General features: G+C 41.0%; 1 protein-coding gene across 1 annotated transcript; it reads left to right on the forward strand.

The window, feature by feature from the left end:
* Positions 1-10,044: 10,044 nt before the first annotated feature.
* On the forward strand, positions 10,045-22,125 carry FAS (Fas cell surface death receptor). The gene is made up of 9 exons (XM_027648335.1): positions 10,045-10,151; positions 15,884-16,037; positions 16,583-16,717; positions 18,432-18,540; positions 19,044-19,108; positions 19,472-19,549; positions 19,692-19,765; positions 20,260-20,284; positions 21,088-22,125. Exons 1-9 carry the CDS (start codon positions 10,122-10,124, stop codon positions 21,522-21,524), a joined length of 1,107 nt encoding a protein of 368 aa, XP_027504136.1. The 5' UTR covers positions 10,045-10,121; the 3' UTR covers positions 21,525-22,125.
* Positions 22,126-23,263: the final 1,138 nt, after the last annotated feature.

Here is a 23,263-nt window from a genome sequence, read left to right on the forward strand (position 1 = left end):
TTCACTGAGAGCAAAGTTTCAAGGTGAGCTTGCACAATATAAGAAATCAGATGGTTCCCATGAGAGAAATTTGCTGGAAGCGAGTTTCATGGAGCTATTACAGATCAAACCTGTGGGCTCTGCATGCTTAGCTATATCACAAAGCCTCACAAATTCAATGCCTGTATCAGCCAATTTGGCTGGCCCTCCAGCAAACCATAAGAAAAAGGACCTCTACAAGGTCATCTCTTTCACTGGCGAATTTAATAATTTGTCGAAGTGCCAGAGTTACACTTTTTGTAGTCAACACATCTTCTTTGCCCATAGGCTCTGGATTATGACAAACTGCAGAGTTACTCTCACCACAAATATCACCAAGCCAGTACCTGCCTCTCCCAAGTGTTCATCTCTGGTCTCCAGCCCCTTTTTGCTGGCACCTGGGTTGGAGCACTCGGAGCAGTTAGGTGTCGCTGCTGGGCAGGACAAGGAGACGTGGCTCTGCTGCAGCTTCCTTGTCTTCTGTATGAGTCACTCAGCACAACCTGCAAACAACTGAGAGCACAGCTGAACTGTTTATTTTTTTTTAAATCTACACAAGAACAACTGTATCACAGTGAAGGAATGAGCATTACTGGCAATAAACACAAGAATATACAAAATATACAAGCAGAAATCTACCACCTGTATGACGAAAGTGAACATATACTTTTAAAAATGCCTTAAGATAAAAAGGAAACCTACTTTTGGAACTGGCATGCCATTATATGAAAGTGTATGTTGCTATGTGCAAGAGTAAAATCTAATGTGGCAAATGCAAACATATTTAATACATGTGCATTTTCTGTTCCGGGGTGGGGGGAGGGTGGGGAAAGCCAGAATTGCAAAATCGTTTGTGGCTTTTTTTTTTTTTTTATTTCAACTCCACTTGAAGAGGGTGCTAAAAGAGCAGTAAAATTGGGCATGCACATTGCAGCAGGTATGAACAGCCTGCATCCACACAGGTGTTCCAAAGAACAGGTCAAAGTGCCTCCAGAACAATTAACACTTATTTCCATTAGCCCTTAAAAATGCTTAAGGGGTTTTCCCCAGGAAGAAAGGCAGTTCAACAAAAATTTCAAGCATATAATGAAAAGAAGTAGCTAACTACAAACTTACCAGATGAACACACCACTCTGAGTTAACCTATCACAGCTGCCAATACAAACTCAAATAATAAAAAATAAAATGAGATAATATAATAAAGATTGATGAGTACGGCTTTGTGAAAATGACTTCTTGTACAGCTTTTTTAGAGGAATATTATAAACACATTTGCAAAGCCCTCTAAAGCCTTTTATATTCTGAAACATGAAATAATTACAAATAAAGTAAATGCAGGTCCGACATATGCAGAGTAGCAAGCAAACTGCCCCTGAAACTGAAGCCTTTCAGCACAGCACAGGGAAATCACCACTGAGTGGGTGCGTTTCTGTGGGACCTTCCCTACCCATCACTGGCCTTCATCAGTGATCTAAAAATAACATGAGTTACAGAAAAATATCACAGATAAAATGTGTTTTTATAACTTGCTACAACCTACATTACCGATCTAAGATAAAACAGAGTTCTCCCCAGCAGAATCCTGTTTATAATATGAAGCCTTGAGAAGACTCTTTCCATCTCTGACCTGTACAAAAGGATCCTTGCCCCTCCTTACCTCCATGGAACTTTTGCTGAATGTCATTTTGGTTAATGAAAACAAGGTACAGACAAACACACCTGGTAAAGCGGTGCCTAAACACTGCAGCCTGTAGGAAGGACAGGACTTCACTGGTGCTCTCCTCTGCCTCATGAGCAGTGTCACCCTGCCTCTGTCACACCTTCCTGCACACATCCTGGCAGCTGCTTGGGCCTGGAAGACCGTCCTGCTACCTAGTGTGGTGCCCCAAGAGACAGATAGCTGACGATGGTTGGTCACTTAGCCAGGAGGAACTTAGCACTCAGCTATTATTCATGCTTTAACATATTTGGCTTATAAACCACTCCCCAAACAATGCTAAAGCCTCACAAGAAAACTGAAGCAGGTAGGGTTTTGGTCCTTGCTTTGCAGATGCATCTTAGTTACATAAGGTAGTTTCTTCTTCCTCTTTCTTACAGGCAGTTGTAAGAACTATGGAAAAGTACAGATAACATGCTATTTTTGTTTAATAATTTGGTTGGTTTTCTGAAAGTGTACCAGTACTTTCCAGTCAAACTCAGGGTTTTCTTTTCCACTAAATGTGTTTTACATGCCCAGTTTTAACTGTTTGCTCAGATTTCCTTCTCAGGCCAAATAAAGATTTATTCTTTCCCTTTTATGACTGTAAGGAAGACTTAGATACACAATTCTGAAACAAACATAACCATCTTTCAGAAATACAGAAAAACTCAGAATTCTGCAAAGCTTTTCCTCATTCTAGCCCATTTCAAGACCAATTGTTGTACCACTGGTGTCATGGGGGATGAAAACTGTCAGGACTCAGGTCTAATCTGCCTACAGCTCAGTGGGAGATTTCTGCAACCTCAACTGTTTTTTGATCCATTTCTTAACTAGAATAAGATCATATATACTGTCCTGTATTACACACACCCATATAGTGTTTCCATAGGGATTGGTACAGGTACAGCTCTTCATTCCACTTACAGGCTAACATTTCCCTGATTTCACTGCAATTTTAAGGACTCCAAGAATATTCCAAGTACCTTTGGGCAGAAAATGCTAAAGTCTGCTGATTCATATTCTGTTCTTCCTGCAAGTCAGTAACAGCACTAAAAGAAGGTCTCAGAATTATAATTTCTACCATGTTGTCAGTCCTGTAAGTACTTCCCAAGTTTCTTTCTTTTTCAGTTCCTTGCTAGTAACTTGTTGAAAAGATGTAGTAAATCCTTTCACTGCTGCAAAAACACTTTTGTCCAAGGATCTTGAAAATGCCTGGATAGTTTCCACATCAGGATACCAGAACTACACAACTCTTCCAGCTTCTTAATTAGAGCCTGTTACTAACTGCATTGTATTTAGCTCTCTCTGGAAATTCATTTACAAGGTCAAATGTTCAGACCTCTTCAAAACAATATAAATCATTTCCCTGCACACTGATTAGCCTGTGCTACACAGCATGAACACATTGTTTAATAAAAGGAGAAAATTATGCAATTAGCAGATCTTCTGCATAAATATGTTCCCCTTTCTGAATTGCATTTAAATAAAATAGTGCCACTTGCACTGCAAATGGCCAGGCCTTTTCAGAAAAAGAGGTTGGGAGGAACAGGAGACAACCACACTTGGGAAAAAGTTCTAACATCTGTGTTCTTTTATTCTGCATACACAATACAAGCTACTGTTTGCATGAGGGCAAAACCTTCCCTATTGCCTATATTTTGATAACTTATAGTTATTCTTCTGTAAATTGTTTTTGTCAGATCCCATTTTTCAGGTAGGCCCCCTGAAAAGAAAACATGTGTGGTTTGTACCAGGTCACTCAGGAATAGTGGAACAGCAGCTTGGGAGGGCAAGGAACAAGTTCCACGAATCAACAGCCTTTCACTGCAGCAAGATGAGACGCCCCAGGCTCTGCCATGTGGTTAGTGCAGGGCAGACTGGGCTGCCCCTTCAGCGAGCTGATGGAGAAGGCCTTGGTGGCCAGCCCTGCCTCCCAAAAAGAGGGAAGTCCCCAGATATCGATATCACATATCATTACATGTGCTTTGTGCATGTGTAGTGAAATCTTATCTTCAAACAAGACAATATCAAAATTTCCATTGGTCTCAAGTAAAACCATGGCTCACTGAAGTGATGAAACGAAAGCTGAGAATTCAGTCCAAAACCTCTACTTCAAGAAGATAAGACAATTTCCCTACACTATTACAGCAAGTGGTTGTGAGTCCCTCTTCATTTCCCACCTGAAACTGAGGGACTACTCTCCTCTCAGCTGGCTACCTCCAGGCAGGGAGGTTTCTGAGTATCCCCAAGCTGGGAGAAACACATGGGAAACCTGTGGCTGTTAAAACTGTGGCCTGCACTGGCACCAGATCCTCCTGTCTATCCCAGGGAACGAGAAATGCACATTCTGCTGTCCATCCTTCTTCGATCCCTCTTCCAGTTTCCTATTCCTGCATTTGAGCTGGCTGACAGCAGAAGAGGCAGCTACTGTGCAGTGTGGAAAGGCTGCCTCTTTCAAAATACTTCACTTCCAAGAAATATTTGATAAATGATTCAGCTGAAAAATATCGCTAACGTCTTATCTGGGAATTTAGCAGACTGCTTCAGAAGCAAACATGGATGTATCCCTTCTTGTTATGACCACCCTTAGAAACACACAGCTTTCTAAGCCCATCACTTAATTGCGGATGAGAACCACTAGCAGAAACCAACCAACTGCATCTTGAAAGAAACATGAATCAGTTTGTACTATATACTCAATTCATTTGCTACAGCTCATAAAAACTTACTAAGCAGTGGGCTGTGCAGCTGAACAGAGAAGATATGACTCACTCCTGTAGCTGCATAAGCTACCCAGGCCTCTCTGCTTTTTGTGCATATGTGTGATAGAAATGGGTTAGTAGGTGAAGGTAGGGAACAGCCATAGTCCCCTCATCTCCAAACTTTGTTCCTATCACAACAGCTTCTCTCTATTAGGAGCTGTTAAACATCTACCTGAAGCATAAGTCCTGGTTAAAACCACACAGCAGTGCCCAGGAGGCAAACATTCAGAGCAAGATCACGGCATCCTGTTCTCACTCTGAAGAACGTTTGATGTCACAGAGGATGCTGAACTACATCTGAGGTATCAGTGGGAGGGATAAAACTTTTCACATCAGTGTCATGTCTCCACCACCCCCAAAGAATTTCAAAGGTTAAGAGATATCAAAAGAAACCAAAACAAGACTGTTTGGAGTCTCAGCCACAAGGCATCACTTTATCTAGTTTCACTTATCAGATGATATCCCAGAAAGAGAAGCATGACAGTGCAAAGCAAAACAATGGAACTGAATCCCAAAGAAATAATATTTCTTACAATCTCAGAAACTACACTATGCTAAGATCCTTTAAAATGTTTCCTTTAGCTTCTCCTGTTCACTAACTTTAATAAAATTTTTCTTAGTTTATTTTCAAATTATAATGAAAACTGTTTTCCTTGAAGGGCAGCTGTTTGGGGTGTCACTCAGCATCAGAAATAAAGTCATCTGGTACACCTGTTACTGTCATCTTCAGATTAGAGATTAAGAGCAAAACTAAAGATCTCCTTTTACTCATATTTACCTTTTAACTCCAGACATTTCTTTACAGATCTTCCCTCTCTCATCCTTGGTACAAGGATTCAGTCTTGGATTTAACTCACAAATTAAATCAGCAGTGGTCTGTCCAGGCAGTGCCTGAAGGGAAAAGGTTTGAACACTTCCTCACCCCTGGAGAACATCTAGCATCCCTAGCAGATTATCTCAAAAGCTTTTACAGCTCATCTGTTACATGTTTGACAGTTAGCATTTGCTGTACATCAAGCTTCAAATGTGTAAAGCATAATCTTAGTAACAGCACCTTCAAAAAACAACTAAGACCAATTAGCTCGAAAAAAGAGAAAAGAGCACCAGCCGGCCTCTGAAGCTAAGCTGCCTGCTGCAAGATCTGGATGGAGACAGAGCTCTGCAAAACAATTAAAAGAGATGCATTTACAGTCTATCAAGTCACATAGTCAAATTTGAGTGAGCTCACTTAAGTCAGCCCATGTGATGTGCAAAATATTTGCTAAATAATGCAGCATCCAGTATCTCAGCACTCCCTGGTACAGTGCACACACAGAGGACTGGGACAGGATGGTCCCATGGCTAAAATAAAGTCAATAATCAACTCTAAGATAGAAACACATCTACATTTATGGTAAGGTTATAGTGATTGGCTGTAGAAGCCACCAGGCATCCAGCCAATTTGCTTTTCCAGTCTAAGGAAATGCTCGGTTTGTTTGAAAAATGATTTTTTTTCCCCTGCTGTGAAGAATGCATTGACGTCATCTGAACTGGGTCTGTTGAACGAAAGCATGGATCCAGGGTTGTGTCAGGAAGTTGAATTATGAGAAAAAGGACATCCGTCTGCTACAGCTTTCTTTTGGAGGGCCAGGGCCTATGCCCAGTTCTCCTTTATCACCGTCTCCAGAGAAGAACTGCTAAAGGGGAAAAGGTACTTGCTACAAGTTTCAGTTTCCACTGTTTTGTTCTAGTTCAGGTTTTTTTGTTTCCACTCTGTTTTCTTGCTTGTGTGGGTTGTTTTTTTTTTTAGATAAACACTAGCAGCTATGGCTCCACAGGCAGTTATATCAGACTTCCATTATTTTTAAAATAAACATGCTGCATGTCAGAACTTCCTGATTTGATGTAACACCACACGGCACCCTTATGAAAAAGCCCACAGAGTCTTCATAAACCTCTCTGCTCACATCCCACTTTCCCACTTCTATGAAGTCATATGAGCTCCTCCACACACAGAACAGGGTGTTTGGTCTACCACATCATCTGACCAAGAACCTTTTGCTATACCACAAATCCAGATGATTCTAAGTGTTAAGAAAAAGGGAGAAGGGTAATCCCCAATTGCCAGAATCTGGCCACACCACACTGCAACACAGAAGCCAACAGTTAACAGTGGTTACAAATCTTTTCTGGTCTACAAGACCTCAGAACAAAGGGTGCACCTGGTAGCTGGAGCAAGGTCACTGTTTTAACGTTTCACAGAAGATTTGGAAAACAATAAAACCATCATAAAACTGTACTGAGCAAGAACTGATTATTTAAGGACCGATGCCACTCTAATAATTTCCCAATAGTGTAGGCTGACGCTTGTGATGAGAGTCACAAAACAGAAGAGGTTTGAATCAAGGACGAAGGAGATGCAATACAGCTGCACAAGTAATGGATTGCTTACTCTAGTACTTAAACAAAAAGTCAAAATTAGGTTGGTTGTTCTGAACCAGAGAGAGGGGAGAGGCAAAACAGAAAAGCAAACTAAATCAAAAGGCCGACAGAAAGTGCAACAAACAAATAAGCAAAACAAAACAGAAACCTTGGGTCCAATTATTAAGTGTTTGAGCTTTATCTTCTTTCCCTTAAAACTTCAGGGTCTTTCAAAAACTTGAATCACATAATAAAATGTATAATTTTAAGTATCTCTAAAATGTACATTCTGCATTCTCTCCTATTTTCCTCTCTTTCCAGCCAAATCAAGTTGTGCAAATACAAAAGTTGTGTGCCATAATCCACATTTTAAGGCAAGCTTATTATCTACTAAAAGACAGCAGAATAAGTCAATATATACAAGAAAAGAAAATGTAAAGTTAACAGGAAGAGAAATGTAGTAGGGAGTTCTTAATAGCTCCCACATTTATTATATTAAGGTATCTCAGTGTAAGTCTTCTGCTCAATAATAATCTTCTAATGTGTATTTTAGGTCAAAGGAGAATTTAAGTTTGGCATAACTACTTTGGTTAAGTTATACTATATTAACCTAATTGTCCAATCTTAATACAAAAGAAGTGCTAAAAATTACCAATATGCCAAAACAAATCTAAACAAAATATTAAAAAAAAAATTAAAAAATCTGTAACAATTTAACAGAGAAGCAAGTAGTAGAAAGCAAGTCAGATCTTATGCTTCCTCCCCTGTTATTTTCCTTCTGGAATATAAATATGGATGCAACATTCTGAGGTGAGACCAATACAATGCAAAGGGCTCCAGGCCCTCAATTACATTTTATTGCACCTTGACAATTTTTTGTTCACCTGGAGAGATTAGTTAAGGTAACCCTCTCAAAAACTTAGCAATTCATAATGTCATAATATCCCAACAGAGTTAGTTTCTCTAGGTGCAAGTAAGTTTCTGGAGAAGGAAGAAAAGGTTTGATGCCAGTTAGGGCATGAATACAGATCCCAACTCAGCAATTCTAATAGTCAGAATAATATGATCATGTGTATTCAGAATTATTCCTTTGGTGTTTTTGCAGCTACCTGGAATAGAATTTCCTATGACCAGTGTATGTGGATACAGGACAACAATAACAAGGAAAAAACAAAACAACAACAACAACAACAAATCCAGCCAGTATAGTAAAATAAAATAAAATAAAATAAAAATAAAAAAATTCACTTTAATTCCAGGACCTTGCATTTCTAAAGGCGGAATTGCAAGAGCTAAAAAGTGTGTGTTAACTGTTCCTCGGGTTGCATCTCGCCCCTGTCAGATCCCTCTTCGCGAGTTAGGAGAGGCACAAGGCCATCTGCTGGCAAGAGAAATACTGCAGCGCCTGCACTGCTTAACGTGCCTCTGCTGACACCCGAATTAAGCTTTAGATGAAGGTTGAGTAAAGACAAGAGTCAACCCTACAACTTTTACCAGCCAAAAAAAAAAGCTGCTGCAACCCAATGAACATAGAAAAGAGCAAAACACTGACCTTCTAGTGCTCACTGATACCAGCTCAGGATAGTCAAACAACAAACAAAAAATCCTGCCAACACATTTCTCTTTTTTCGTTATATATATAAAACTCCCAAACAATTACGTAAGGTACGACTGCAAGCAACATTCAGGCAGTGCTGTTTTGACATGAATATGGTGGCTTCTAAAATGTCTCTCAAAGCTCCCTATCAAGACAAAAAACACTCCACCGCAAAACAGCTACATGCACACAGTCATCACACCCCCGGGGGGGGCAGGGAGGAGTGCAAACCACACGCACCTAAGAGACATTAGCTACATTAGCAGAAGATTTTGGATAACTGGGGCAAGGGACACATCGAGGTGTTACCCAACGCTAAGCAATGCCTGCTGAGGGCCCAGGCACATACAGTTTTGCTTTTAGGACAAAACACAACCCCCTGAGTGAAGAATTTGGAAATAATTTTACCAAGCTTTCTGCTGCAGCAACCATCCAGATCCGGACAAAGTTGCTTGCAGTCCCTACTCCACCCCTACTCGCACATAAACTTCTGCTAAAAGTAGCAGTCTCAAGTACACACTGATTTGGGTTTGCCCAGTAAGAACTACACACATGTAACCCAGGCGCTACACCCAAGAGAGGTGCCTCTCGTTCCTTATATTCCATCCTACCATTGGGAACGCAAAAAGTTGATTGTTCAAGGATACTCCAAAGGTAGCATCTCTAAAAATGTGTCAGCAGTACATTTCAGTTTATCCGGAAGCGGTTAAAAAGCCCGAAATATTTAAAACAGCAGCTATTTTTTGGTGATGTTATGAACCCAGCTTATCTGTATGGCAGCTAAGGCCCGTACTAGCAGAAAAGCTGAAGAGTTTCTGAAAATCTGAGTCATAAACCACTGAAAAATGGTGTTTAAAATGAAAACGCCAGCTCGATTGCAACCATATCTTCCCAAGGCATCAGAATCATGTCAAAACCTGAAAGATCAAAACACATATTGATAACTCACACCCTCACGTTATTTCTAACTCTACAAAGGAGGCCAGACTACCAGTACTTCAAAACACTGAAAGCTTGCACGAAAAACACAAGTGACTAGAAAGCTACAAAATGTCACAGGCTTGAGCAATCCCTTCAACAGCAATCCCTTCCGCTGCAGTGAGTTTAGCCTGTTCTGAGACTGCTCCACTCCTACTGATTCGGGACTCCCTACCCCAAGCCTGTCCTTGTCAATACTACAGAAGCGGAGTTTCTGCCCTCGGTGGGGAGGACATTGCTTCGCCCAGCAGCTAGGACATAAATTAAATTCCTCATTCCCAGCCCAAAGTCCGTTGGCTTCGTGACCTCGGGGCTGTGCTTGGCATTCACAGGCTGCCGGGTGGGTGTGTCTGACGAAGAGCCGCGATCCCCGCGGAGCTCCCGACAGCCGCCGTGCCCTCGCTCTGTGTGACCGCGGGGCTGTGCTGGGCCGTGCCCGCGGGCTCACCCGGCGGAGGGGACCCTGCCCGGGGCCGCTTCACCGCGCCGGGAACCTGCGGGGCAGCAGCAGCGCTCCCCAACCCCGCTGCCCGCCCCTCCGCGCCGCCCAGCCCCGCTCCAGCTGCCAGCATATGGGAGGAGCCCGGTGGGCAGGGCCGCCTGCCTTGCCGGGGCGTGCGGGCTGTGCTCTGCCGGAAGGTGCGGGGCAGCGCTGGGCAGCGGCGGGATGGCCCGGGGGCTCCTTTCCCTGCTCCTCGTAAGTGTCCGCCCGGGCAGGGCAGCGGGGCGGGCGGCGGGGCGGTGTCAGGTCTGGCTGCTCGGCCGCGGGCGGCGGGACCAGCCCGGGCGGCGGGACCAGCCCGGGCGGGGGCTGCGGGGCCGGGCGGGGACTCGGCACAGCCGAGCGACAAACGCTGCCCGGGTGCTGATCGCCGCCGGCAGCGACAGGCTTCTTCCCGGGATTCCAGCTAACTCGTTTAGGCGATGTTTTAAAAGGGAAAAAGAAAACCCCCACTTTCAAGTTTAGGCACTTTATGATGTTACAGCCGCTTCTGAGGGTGCAGGGCGAAGGGAAGTGGGTGTTGTGGAAAAGCGGACGGAAGAAAAGGAGTATGGATGTGGGGCGCTGTCAGGGACACGGGGTCGTGTGCTGGAGGTGGGGGGACAAAGGGACAGCTGTGGCTGGTCTCGCTCCGCAGCTACCGGTGCTGTCCGGAGACGCTGGACGGCAGGTTGAGCATCTCGCACCGCCAGCACGGTGAGACCCTGCCCGCGCTGAAACCACGTTAGTGGGGGAGCTGTCTTGCACTGCGCCTCAGGGCATCCATAACACAGCGATTCGGTAAAGCAACATAAAAGCAAATACCCGTGCGGGAGGAGTCTGAACCACTGTGACAGTGACCCAGGAAAAGCTAGAGGAATAGTCCAAGCCTGGTGGCATGGTGTGCAGCATTTACTGGAAGCAGTGGGGCAGGGCCTTCCCGTCTTGCCTGAATCATCCCTGCGCACACAACATGTGTCCCAGCAGCTTCATAGGTTTGGTTTCGTGTCTTACTTTCATTGGTAAAGTTACCTTCACAAACACCGATTTTGAAGGGCTGCTGCCAACAGGAAAGGTTAGGAGGTGTGTCGGTGCCCAGCCCAGGGATCTGCACTAGTACAGGCGCTTTAGGCCAAAGAGCTGTAGTGGCAGCAAGCTCCAGGGCAGGAGACCGAGGGACACATGGATGCCCTGACTCAGCCTGGGCTCTGCTAGAGCCGCCCCCAGGCAATCCTGCTCCTAGAGCCCAGACATGGGATAGTGGGGATGAGGCAGGTGACAGTGAGCCCTGTTGCATAGCAGAGCCTCCCACTGCCTGGAAGTGTGGATGCAGTACACAATGCTTCCCCAACCCCAATTTTCACCTGTTTCAGAGATAATTCACTGGAGCTGACATTTAAAGCCTCTTCACAGTGTGGTTACATTACTAGCAAACACAGTTTGTTTGCGGTTTGTTGGGTTAGAATCAAGTCTTAACATATAAACCACTCAAATTCTGATCTGATTTACTATATAACAGGTAATAAACTATCTAAAGCATTTCAGAGAGTTCTATCCATGCCCCTACACAAATCGCCAGAGCATAGTTAAATACAAAGAAGGATTTTCATCTGCTGACAGAAGGGTGTATTATCTGTTCCTCTACAGGAGCAGCAAACCACTGGCAGAAATATCAGTCTGGCTTGCTGTGTTGGAACTATTCAGAATATGTATTAAGGTTAAAAGTACTTTCTATCTTATCTCACTGCTCCCAGAGAATATATAATTTATATTCTTATTTTCCAATTGTTTCCATATTTCAGTACCCCTTAGAAAGACCATAACACTCCTAAATACTTTCTATTTTAAATTTATTTTTTTTTTAATTGGCATCTTGTTCCACTACTTATGAATGAGTAAACCTGGTCAGGGTTTGGCATGTTGTTTTGGTTAAACCAGAACATGAAAGCGGTTTGTTGAATGAGACCTCAATTTTGCAAGGAGCTCTGCGCTGCACTGAAGTCACAGGGATAGTCACGCAAAAATAGCAACGGTCTATGTAGTTAGAAAACATCTAAGTTCTCCTTGTAAAAAGAGCCACGAAACTATATACTACTTGGAGACACTCTAAAGGAACAGAACTAAAAGAACTCTGAAGAGAGTGAAGTGTTACCTAAATATTTTATCTAGGATATTTTTTATCTGATACGACTACAGAGCAGGCAGTTTTCTGGAAATTCAGAAGGACATACCCTTGAAAACAGGACTCCTACATTAAAGTGCTGATCCTTCTTTTCTCATTTCACGGGAAACCAGTACACACGTTTACATGTACACGCATAAACAGCCATAAAATGGGTTGGGATGACCCAAGATTCAAGTGAAAAGTATAAGGGCCCCAGTTCTGGAAACATGTCTGGGCATGTTCCCACAGCTAACTGCCTTTGTCTTTGCAGTACCTCACTGAACAAAGAGAAAGTCACAGTAAGAAAACCTTACTGTTTACAAAAGCAAGAAAGGAAAGAGTTGCTAAAGTTCTGTGCTGTCCAGCTCTTATTCATCCTTAACCACAACATCAAAGTGAGATGAGAGCTGTTAATATTATTCCAACTCTTCCAAATTGTATTTACTAGGTGTTCATTAGTACAGTACTCCTGAAAAACAAAAAACCAAAACCCAATAAAATAACAAACCATACAACTCCCAGCCCCAATGTATTGCTGTAATTTGCACGTGAGTCAGCTGAGATGTGAAATAATAATTAATTGAATTTGGACAGTGACTATTTTAAGAAGCTGGACAATAGCTGAGGCTTCTTGCTTTCACAGGCACTGAACACGTGCCTTTTCAAAATTTAAGAAGCTCAGGATGCTTCTAGTGGTGGAAAAATATCAACTCCCATTGCTGGGCTCCAGAAAATGGAACTGGTTTCTTTTTGTCCTTCCCATAAAAGATTTTAGAATGTGCAGTACTATTTTTAGAGGTTATTTTGGTGCTAACTATGAACTGAAGCCTTGGTGGCAGAAAAAAAAAAAGAGTTGGAGGGAAAGTGATACTGGAGATTTTGGAGGCAGAAATTACATGTCATAGTGAAAGAATTGGAGTAGAGAATCCTCTTAACATTACTCTTTGAGTGAAATTATTCTTTGAAAAAGCTATCCTGAAAGAGTTAATACAACGGAGATTAATTACAGAGAAAAGTGTATTAAGATGGAGCTAACTCTAGCAACCCAACTTCCACTAGGCAAAAAAAAAAAAAGCAAGAAAAATCCCCCCTCCACCTTTTTTTTACACTTAGAAAGCCCCTGATGAGCTCATGCACCTTACTCCATGTAACAAATGTGTAGTGGGAAAAAAAAGGCCACCAAGTTCTGAAGGCATCATCCTTCTCATTCACTGGCATCTAGGGATTAGAAATGAGAGAAGTGGTTTGCTAAAAATAAAATGTATTGTAGAGGTAACAGGAGAAAGCAGAGACAATTTTTTTCTCAGGGTTAACATTGAAAAATTTTAAAAAGTCCTGTATGCAAATTACACATTCACACACTTTGAAAGATGGGATTACATGCCTATAAACCATGTCTGCAGAAGCTTTTCAGTTGAAGTAGGTTGACATGTTATGAAGAATACTCCGATAAAGGAAAAATTGGAGGCCTGAAAATCCCCAAATGACATGAATATTCAAAGAAACTAAAGTTCTTGTCACTCTGCCCTCAGAATGCAGATGAAAACAGGTTTTATAAGTCTCCTTAGCAAATAAGCTGTTGGTGAAAGCATTTTGGAGGACTCAGTTGGAATGAAGGAGAGGGAGCGGGTAGAAAACTCTCTTCATTGCCTGGGCAATGTAAATGGAAAGAAACCAGAAAATATGGGCTCATGTGATAATTTTTATGGATTCTGTTAAGGTTAGGTGTCCCTGACTGATTGATCTTCTTCCCATTGACTGCTTAGTTCAATCTAAGTCTTCAGTTTAGATATGAAATTTACTTGTCTTTTTTTTAGGTTAAGATGAGAAAGTTAAAAGAGAGCCTCTGTGAGTCATTTTAGGCTGAGAACATACAGCTGCTGCTTGAGCATACAGATCACAAAAAAGCACCTATCATCCCTGCCTGTATAAAAGCCCCTAAGTGCTTCCTTTCTGATATTAGTGTTACTGCTCAGTGACAACAAAAAAAGCAGCTAAGGTGTGTACAGGAAGCAAAATGACTATTGACTCTTTTTTTTTTTTCCTATAAGAAACACCAAAATTTTTATATAGAAAGTGGATTGCCATTAAGCGGGTGAGAAAAGGAGAAGAAATGTTTGGAAAAAATTAGGGTGTTGCTTTGAAAAATATCTCCACAGTTTTATTATTATTCCTTCTACAGAACGGCGTTGTAAGATGTCTCTGCAAGCAGAACCAAAGTAGGTGTTTGGTGCTGCTTAAGTGTCAGATTCTGAGAAGTGACCCCCACTTCTTGTAAGTGTACCAGGAAGTTCATCTCCGTGAGCAAGAGAGGAGGGCTTCTATCTAAAAATTTATGACACTGTAGCCCTTCACTGTACCAGCATAGCTCACTTGTATAAGAGCGTAAACAAGAGGCAGAGAGGTTTGTTCACGTGAGGGAAGATGTGTCTCTGCACACACCGTATTTGCAGGCATTTGGTAAACACAGCAAAAAGATCGCTAAGTTTTGCTGATATTAGTAATTTAGAAAGATGTTTCTTTCATTATATCCCCTTTTCTGCATGACTCTCTGGACATTTTCTTCATACTGCTTTAGGGAAAGCCAAACTAGAAAGGTTGTACGTCCCTGACTACATCTTAGTAATTATTTTTTAATTGGACTTTCTTACCCAGTATTTAGTAAGACAGTTCTCCCAGGCAAAAGGAAAAAAAATCACACTAATTTGACACATCCATTTGAAAGCTTCTGTTTACGCCTTCCATTGACTTTAAACTTTTAAAAGCATTACACTGGGATTCAGAAAAGACCTCTGTGAAAGCTTTGACAGTAAAGGAAGAGAGTGCATTGATCAGAGGAAGTGATGGGCTGAGCATCTATACCCACAGATACCCAAGCTTCTCCTCCAGGTGCAAAGAAAGGTCTTCTTCATTTCAGCCTAGTAACTAATATTATATACATTTTTAAACAGATGGCTGCCAAGGAAATAAAATGCTTTCCACCTTCCCATCTCTGAATAGACTAGAGGATCAAAAGAAATGGATACTTTTAGAAGTCAGAAGACAGTGATCATATTGATTACATCAGTAATGCAACAGATAACACTTCCTTCACTTGCGAGCCCAGTTTGATATCCAAATCCATTTTTCAGCAAGTTAACATAAAGAGTTTTCTGAATCTAACTAAAGTAATGGTCAGCATGCAAGCAGTATGTAGCTCCATTATATAGATATCTCATATTTAGTGCATGCAGAGTATATACAGAATTCCCCAGAAACTATTGCTGAGAAAAAGGCAAACTATAGCAGATTTATCCTTTTCATTTTCCCACCTCACTCCGAAATAGACAAAAAAAAAAAAGAAAAGAAAAAAAAGGAATGGTTTGACCTCTCATTCACAGTGGTTTATTTTTATCATGGAAAATGATACGGACTATTAATAAAGCTATTAATGGACTACTAATAAAGCTCCTACTGACTAGTAACAGAAAAAAAATGCAAACAAACAAAAAAACCCAAGCACTGTGCAATTGAACTTGACATTACATTCAAAGAAATTCAGAGAAATGGATCAGTTTAAATTAATTTGAGAGGAGAGTGCCTGTAGAGGTAGGGTTCATGGCTTTCAGTCTAGTATGTGCTCTCATTGTCCATTAAATCTTCTAAAGTCATGAACAGTTTTAATAAGCAGGTGCATGTCAATATGTTTAGCTATAGAGTAACACTTCTGATGTGACTGATAGTATTAAAACACACCTACAGTCCTTCATAGCTTTTTGTCTAATTTGCTGTTCTTCTCTTCTAGGTGGCTGTCTTAATTATTGAAGCACAGTGCAAAAATGATACTGAAGCTCTAACGCACATAGACTACAACAGGAGGATCATTGCCAGGAGGGAAATTAATTGTAACCAGGATGAATATGATTTAGATGGTCAGTGTTGTAAGAAATGTAAAAGTGGTGAGTATCATTGTAAGATTGTGTTTGAAAAGTCATTAACAGCAGAAACCATAGCATGGACAATTGCTTTGTGCTGGGATAAGTGGCATGAGGTGCTTTCCTAGATGCAGTGCTTCATTCTAGCTGTATCTGTCTTTGTTACAGGACATCAGCCACTTCAAAAGTATTTCTTGAGCTCAGTGCACCAATAACTTCTCACTATAGATAGTAGTTGTCACATACCATGCTTGTTACAAAAGAGCAAAGAATTAAGCATACTTGAAAGAGGTTAAAAAAGTGAAAACACATGCTTTTGCCTACAAGATTCCATATATTCATGGTTGTTCCAATTTTATTTGGTGTCTTGTCCTTCAGTCTTAAATTGAAGAAAAAGGGGGGTAATCAGATCTTACATATTCTGCATTCCTGAAGTGCATATACATATACATGAAGAATATAGACTCTATATTTGGAATGAAAAAGTATTAGGGAATAAAAATAAAATTCTGATGAAAGTCTTATAGCTGGTGGCTTCTGTCCATATTCTTGTTTTTCTTTCTCTACAGGTTTTGTTAAAAATATCACCTGCCCAACAGATATTAGCAAACACTGTGCTCAGTGTCAAAGTGGAAAGGAGTACACAGAGCACCTCAATGATTTGAATGAGTGTAGGAGATGCTCTTCGTGCGACAGCGTGTTTGGTATGTCTGTAGAAATGGCAACTCGTAATGACTCTTCTTTGATACAGGATTTCACTGAAAAGTCTCCACAATCCCTGAATAGTGGGTAGCATGCAGATTCAAAACTTTTAGTGGTAGAACATAAATGATTTCATAAGAAAGTAATGTTTATCCTCCGGTTCCCGTTCATCAAGCACAAAGTAGGAAGAAGAATAGTTGGTCCATTATTTATCCTTATATCTACCTTTGCTCAGCCAAAGTGCTTGCAAAGCAGAAGCTATACAAACTGGTTAGAGGCCAGGAAGAGAAGCTCTTCCTCTTCTTCACTCTCTATTTAAAAAAGGGGTGTAAGAAGCAATGATGGGAGAATTCCCAATGGTTTGTTTTGTAGTCTTCCATGTAATTACTTATTTAAAATTGCTAGAGCTGATAGATCGTTGTCATTTATACATTCAAGATGCTGTGTGGGACATAGGGTCAAACTATGAGACTAACAGGAATGCCCTACTGGGTCAGACCAGTGGCCCACCTACCCCAGTATTCTGCATTCAGCAGTGGAGGCAAGAGGTGTTATTTAGAAATAACACAAACATTTTCCACTTCCTCATTCCTCATACCCAAAATCAAGTTTTAGCGAGTGGAGAGACAGCTCTTAACTCCAATATGGTTTTACTCGGATCACCTGCTGGAATGTCAATCTCCAGTGCTCTCCTCTTCTTGTAAGACCCCAATATGGACAGAAAATTTTCCTCTCATTTGCTACTATAAATAAGCATTTTTGCATGGGTGATGAAGCTGACTAGAGCTAAACAATTCAGTATTTTGTACAGTGCCACAAAGAACTGAAGGGATTTAAACTGAAGGGAGGAAAAGGGTAATGGGATAGCCAGTCACATTATTCCATGGACAATAATGTAGTTGAAGAAAAGTCAGTAGAAAACCTTAGGCAAGATGAAAATTACCACATGAAGTTCCATTCTTAGGATCATTCATGTTTGCTATTTTCATGAGTTGCTTCAGCACTGGTTTCACAATAGAGCTTCATCAAATTTTGAAATATAACGTGGTTATATAGCCCGGCACTGAATGTAGTAATTAATTTTTTTATGTTTTTATATGCCTAAGAAAATAGCTTTCATAGAAGGTAGATACTTACATTAATCTTTAATGCAGAAATATTTTTTCATAGATGGAGATGGCATTATCATATACACTGAGGATAGGAGAAAATGAATTAATTTGTTTTGATACTTCCGCAGAATATTTCTCGAGAATATGTTAGTTAAAAAGAGAGAGTGGAATTCCTCATCACTGGAGGTCCTCAAGAAAAGATAAAATTTGTTGTCTGTAAGGGAGAGTAAAGAACCCATCTTCAACATTAAGTGAGGAGATGGGCTATGTGTTTTTCTGAGTTTCCTTTTGTCTTCCTTCCCATTCCTTCTGAATGGGAAAAAGAAGTTGGGATTTAGCAGTGCCGAATGAGTTCTCTTCTGGCAGGAACTTTATCGTGTGATCAGTTTTCTGAGCTCTCGGCCAGCAGAGGTCTCTCTGACAGCTCCGAATTCCCAAGGCTCCGGCAGCCCGGCTCCTCATAAAAGCTGTGTATGCGTGTTCTAAAGTTAAGCCTCGCCAGTGCCAGCAGTGGTAGAGCTAACAGCACGTAAGTCTGAGGACAAGATCTTGTGAGCAGAAGCCTGCTTTTTCAAACTAATACACTTTGAGAAATTTATTTTAGGTTTCGAGGTTGTAAAGAACTGTACCCCAGAAGAGAACACGGAATGTGCCTGTGTAAAGAACCATTTTTGCAATTCTGTACCATGTACGGAGTGCATTGAATGTACCGTGTAAGTTTATGCCTTCATCACTACATATGAAATTGTTAATATCATATGTTATCACAGTTTTTTCCAGGTAGTTTCAAGACAGGGGCTAAGGTAATCTATAACCTAAGGGAAAGCATACTAGTTTCCCTTTGCATGTGAGATGACGTTGTTCAGTCAGCTCAGTTTGCATCTATGGAGGTTTTCCAAAGGCATGCAGAAAAACTTATATGTCCACCAAGACTGTATATACTTTTCAAAACACGTAATAAAATATCTGAGTTTTCCTGTTGTCCTTGTGTGCCCTACTGTTACATTAAGAAAATAATTGCACACCTTTTCTCACTCCCCCACTTTTCCATGCTATTTTCATACCTTTCATTTTAATTTCTAAACTCCAAGACCTTGATATATGAAATATTTAGCTGATAAAAGCTAAACACAACAGAAGATAGTGATTTGTTCTTTTGACAGTTTATAAAGAGAGAAAAAAACCCCATAATAATTTTTGTTCATGTTTTCTGCAGATGTGGAAGTGGCGTGATTGAAAAACAATGTACTTCAACTTCAGATACTGTGTGTGGAATAAAAGGTACCATTTTAAAACCAAGCAAGGTCTAGCATCTGCTGTTTTTTGAGAGGCTATTGCAACTGTACTTTCTACACACTGGTCTGTAGTGAATCGTGACAGCTAAGGGCATGATACCTCCTGGGCCCTGTACTGACCTCTGGAATATGATTTTCCCTTGCTCATGGTGCAGATGTAGGAGTTATTAATCCTTTTCAGGGGCAACTCATGATTAACTTAGTCTTTAACTAAGAAGTAGCTTTTGCCATTAGGAAACAACAGGAAGGCTTCTCAAATCTGACACAGTCTTGTTTAAAACTTAAGAATTTGTTGCTGTATTGCATTTCTTGAATTAACTTTCATGTAAATTTTCCAATGTTCCAACAGAAACAGGAATGCTGCTGTGGCCCATTGCTTTGCTAGCTGTGGCAGGACTACTAACAATAGCTGGAGCAATATTCTGGTGTAAGTGATTCCCTATTCCTTATTCCTATCATACTCTCAATAAGATATTAATCTGCTTACTCAGATGTAATTTTATATTCTTGGAGTCTAATGGGTAGATATATTGTCCTTGATTTTAAAAATGCCCTTTTTTTTGTTTCAGGGAAGAAAAAACAGAAGAGTCTTACAGCTAAAGAGAACCTAAGTGAAGTAGTGTTCAAAGCAGAGCCTTCTTATGTAAGTATTGTTGTGTAGATCACAAAAAACTCACCTTTATGCAAGGAACTCTGTTCCATTTCAGTTACTTTGGGACTCCCCATGTGTGTGTGTGCCTCCCTTCTATGACATTAATGACGTAAATTTCACCACGAGGACTCTTTTGGGAGAAGTAAGAGAAACCCTTTATAATTCCTTCAGGATTTGTTGGCATGCTTCCTAAGTTACATGACCAAGATCAAAACTTCATAAATCATCAGGCCTCCACTGACCCAGGGTATCTGTCCTCATGCATAATTTTAGGCAATAGCAATTGTGAGGTGATTCCCCAGGCTTACTCAAGTCAAAAGAGGTCTGTCTGTCTGATCTGATTCCCTCACAAATAAAATGGAGGAATCATGGAGGAAACTAAAAGAAAATTAAAGAAGTGTCATGAATTGTATTTATCCTCTTATACAAGGTTGGTGTTTTACAAAACGTGTTTCTACTCATTTCTCTCTTCCTTCTCTTTTTAGGAGAATGTACCTCTCATAGACACAGGTAAGAGACAAGTAATTTCTCAAAATTCAGTAGGAAAAAAAGAGATACAGATATGTAAATCCTATGCTAAAAAAAAAGAGTATTTTTGTGTAGACTGCTGCTGTCCAGACCTGTCATTCTAGCACAACAGTGAACACTTACTAGAGAAATACCAGCTCATATTGTGCTCGTGAAGACATTTAGTGGTATCATAAAAGTTTTGCCTCAGGAGGAATGTCTGTTGTATAGGAAGCAATTACTCATTGCCAACAGGTGAATTTCAGTTCTGCCTGGGGACATGAACAGAAACAGTAGGAGAAAGCAAGCTGCATTTCTAGAATCATGGATAATTGTGGTAAGGCAGTAGTCCCACACACAACAGTGGGATTGCAGAATCACAAACCTACATTATCCACAGTAGTAATACACAATAGGAAAAGAACATAAGCTCCAAAACTGTATCACAGCGAGAGACCTGTCCTGTTCCAGGACCTCTCCCAACACTGTTTTGAGAAAAACAGGTACATGAGGGGTGACCAGACTTCAGTGATAAAGACAGAATAGGTTACAGAGGGAACTGATATTCTAAGTGGTATAAAGCAATGTGGATGCAACCCTAAATCTCTGCAATACATAGCGTTTGGTAGGAATATGGAAAGGCAGACCTGCTATGTATTGTAAAAAATTACATATAAAACATACTGAATCATGAATACCTGAAACTTAATCTGGTTTGGATAGGAGAAGTATCAACTCTGGGTGCAGGTGATAAAACCCAGTAGGATACAAGTGGCAAGTGTATTAATTCTGTTTTATGCTCCTAGATGCTGACCTGAGCAGCCATATTGCTGGTATTGTGGAGGAGATGACATTCCCACAAGTCCTGACATTTATTCGTCATCACCATGTACCAGAACCTGCCATAGATCAAGTCATTCGGGATTGTCCTGGTGATACATCTGAACAGAAGATTAAGCTCTTTCGAACCTGGTATCAACGTCATGGGATAAAAGGAGCCTATGGAACCCTAGTAAGCAGTCTGAGACAGTTAAAAATGTGTGCTGCAGCTGATAAAATCGAGGAAAAACTGAAGGCAGCTGTTTCCAGCTGTCAGGAAGGGAGACAGTCTTATAATGGTGACACTGAGCAAAGCAAAACCTGCAGTCAGGAAGGTAGAAATTCTTACAATGATAGTGCTGAGCAATGTAAAACATACGCTGGTAGTTTGGAAGAGACAGCACAGAGTATTATTTCTAATTAAATTAGTATTTTTCTAATAATATAAGTATCAAAGCTTTAAAATGGCATTTTCCTTGGCTGTTCTAATTGACTCAAGGAAGTTATTGTAGGAACAAGGAAGAATTACGATTTTTGTAACAATAACTTTTCTTTAAAAAGGTTTTAGCTTTTTTGGTTGGTAAGAACTGGAAGAAGTTTTATGACTTGTTCACTAAAAGGTACAATATAAGACTGTAGCTATAGGATTCTCTACAAGAAGAAAAAAGTAGTCATTATTTGAAGAACAGGTGTTGTTTAAATGTATGGTTCTGCATTACTTAATCAATGTAATGCTTTGCTTACATTAAAACTGTGGGATGTTGTACCTCTCAAAGTGAAAACTTGGGTGTTATGAGTCTACAAAGTGTACCAGGAAGAATACTTGAAAAAAAAAATTACTGTTATACCCCGAATTATTTGGAATAGGTGTTGCTGTGTAGATTCTATGCTGTTGCAAATGGGATGTCTACCTTGTATAAAAGCACCTCTGTTTGTGTGTTGTATATGTGTATGTATATATGTGCAAGTTTTCTATTCAAAAGCTCCCAATTCTAGGTAAAAATTATTATTTATGTTGTTCTCTGCAATGTTTGTAAGCCTCTTCTAATGTTAAAACCCTTCAAAGAAATAGGAGCTGAAGCAGCACAACAGAATTATGACTTTTGGAAGGCAACCTGCAGAAGGTATGAAGCTTTTCTAATGCAGAAACTGGTACAATGAAAACATCTTTGTCATAAAAAAAAAATCTGCATAATGCATGACTTCTGTCTTTCTTATAGAAAAGATAAATAGAAAATGTGACATAGAGATGTCACATTTAGGTTTTCTTTTACTCAGGTTAGTGAATCACAAAAAAGGAGATCACTCTTGTAAGAAATCCACCTCAACTTTCTTCCATCCCAAAGCGCAGACGACTCGGCTCCTAAATTCAAAGAACCAGTATAATGCTGGCAGCTTTGCCCTGAGGCCTTTCCCTCTCACACACCTATTTGTGCAAAGTCTCCCAAAATCTTTCAACAGAAGAGAAGACCTTGCTGGAAAGGTTTGATTTTTCCAGGTCACACAGTAGGAAAGATGACTCTCTTTGGCTCTGCCCTCAGTTACCTGGAGAAAATCTCCAGCCAGTATCAAGACTCAGCCAAAGCAGGAGGACACCTGCCTGGGCTTGCTCCCACCTGCCAACCAGTGCACGGGTGTGTGGGATAGGGTCCCATGGCTGCCACCTGGCCCCAGAGCCTGGAAAGGGCAAGGCAGGACTGGCTGCAGGGTGCCAGGGGCTGGAAATCAACCCCTGACAATGCTGGGTGCCCACAGCCATGTGGCATTCCTCCAAAAGGCCACTTTGCTGGAAGTGAGATTCCTGGGAAGGCAGTACATAGCCCTTGAGAACTCCAGGCTGCTGCAGTCAGATGGTTTAATAGCCCTGCACCAGGCCTGTGCACCCATGGACTGATTAAAACTTAGCATTGTATAAATTACTTGGGTCTGTGCACAGGTCTGACACGCTGTGACAGTGTGTTGCTCCTTGCCATGTTTTGTCCAGGCTCCACATGTAGAGGAGAATAAAACACCTGCCTTTCAAAATAGCAGCACAGCAGTGATGTAGGCTGTGCCATCTTTCCTAGGATGCAATTGTGTAGAAGCACAGGGAGGGAGGAAAGAAGGGAGGTAAAAGGGAAAGGAAAGGAAAGGAAAGGAAAGGAAAGGAAAGGAAAGGAAAGG

Source organism: Corapipo altera, unplaced genomic scaffold (assembly GCF_003945725.1).
Source record: "Corapipo altera isolate COAL_440 unplaced genomic scaffold, ASM394572v1 56, whole genome shotgun sequence".
Lineage (NCBI taxonomy): Eukaryota > Metazoa > Chordata > Aves > Passeriformes > Pipridae > Corapipo > Corapipo altera.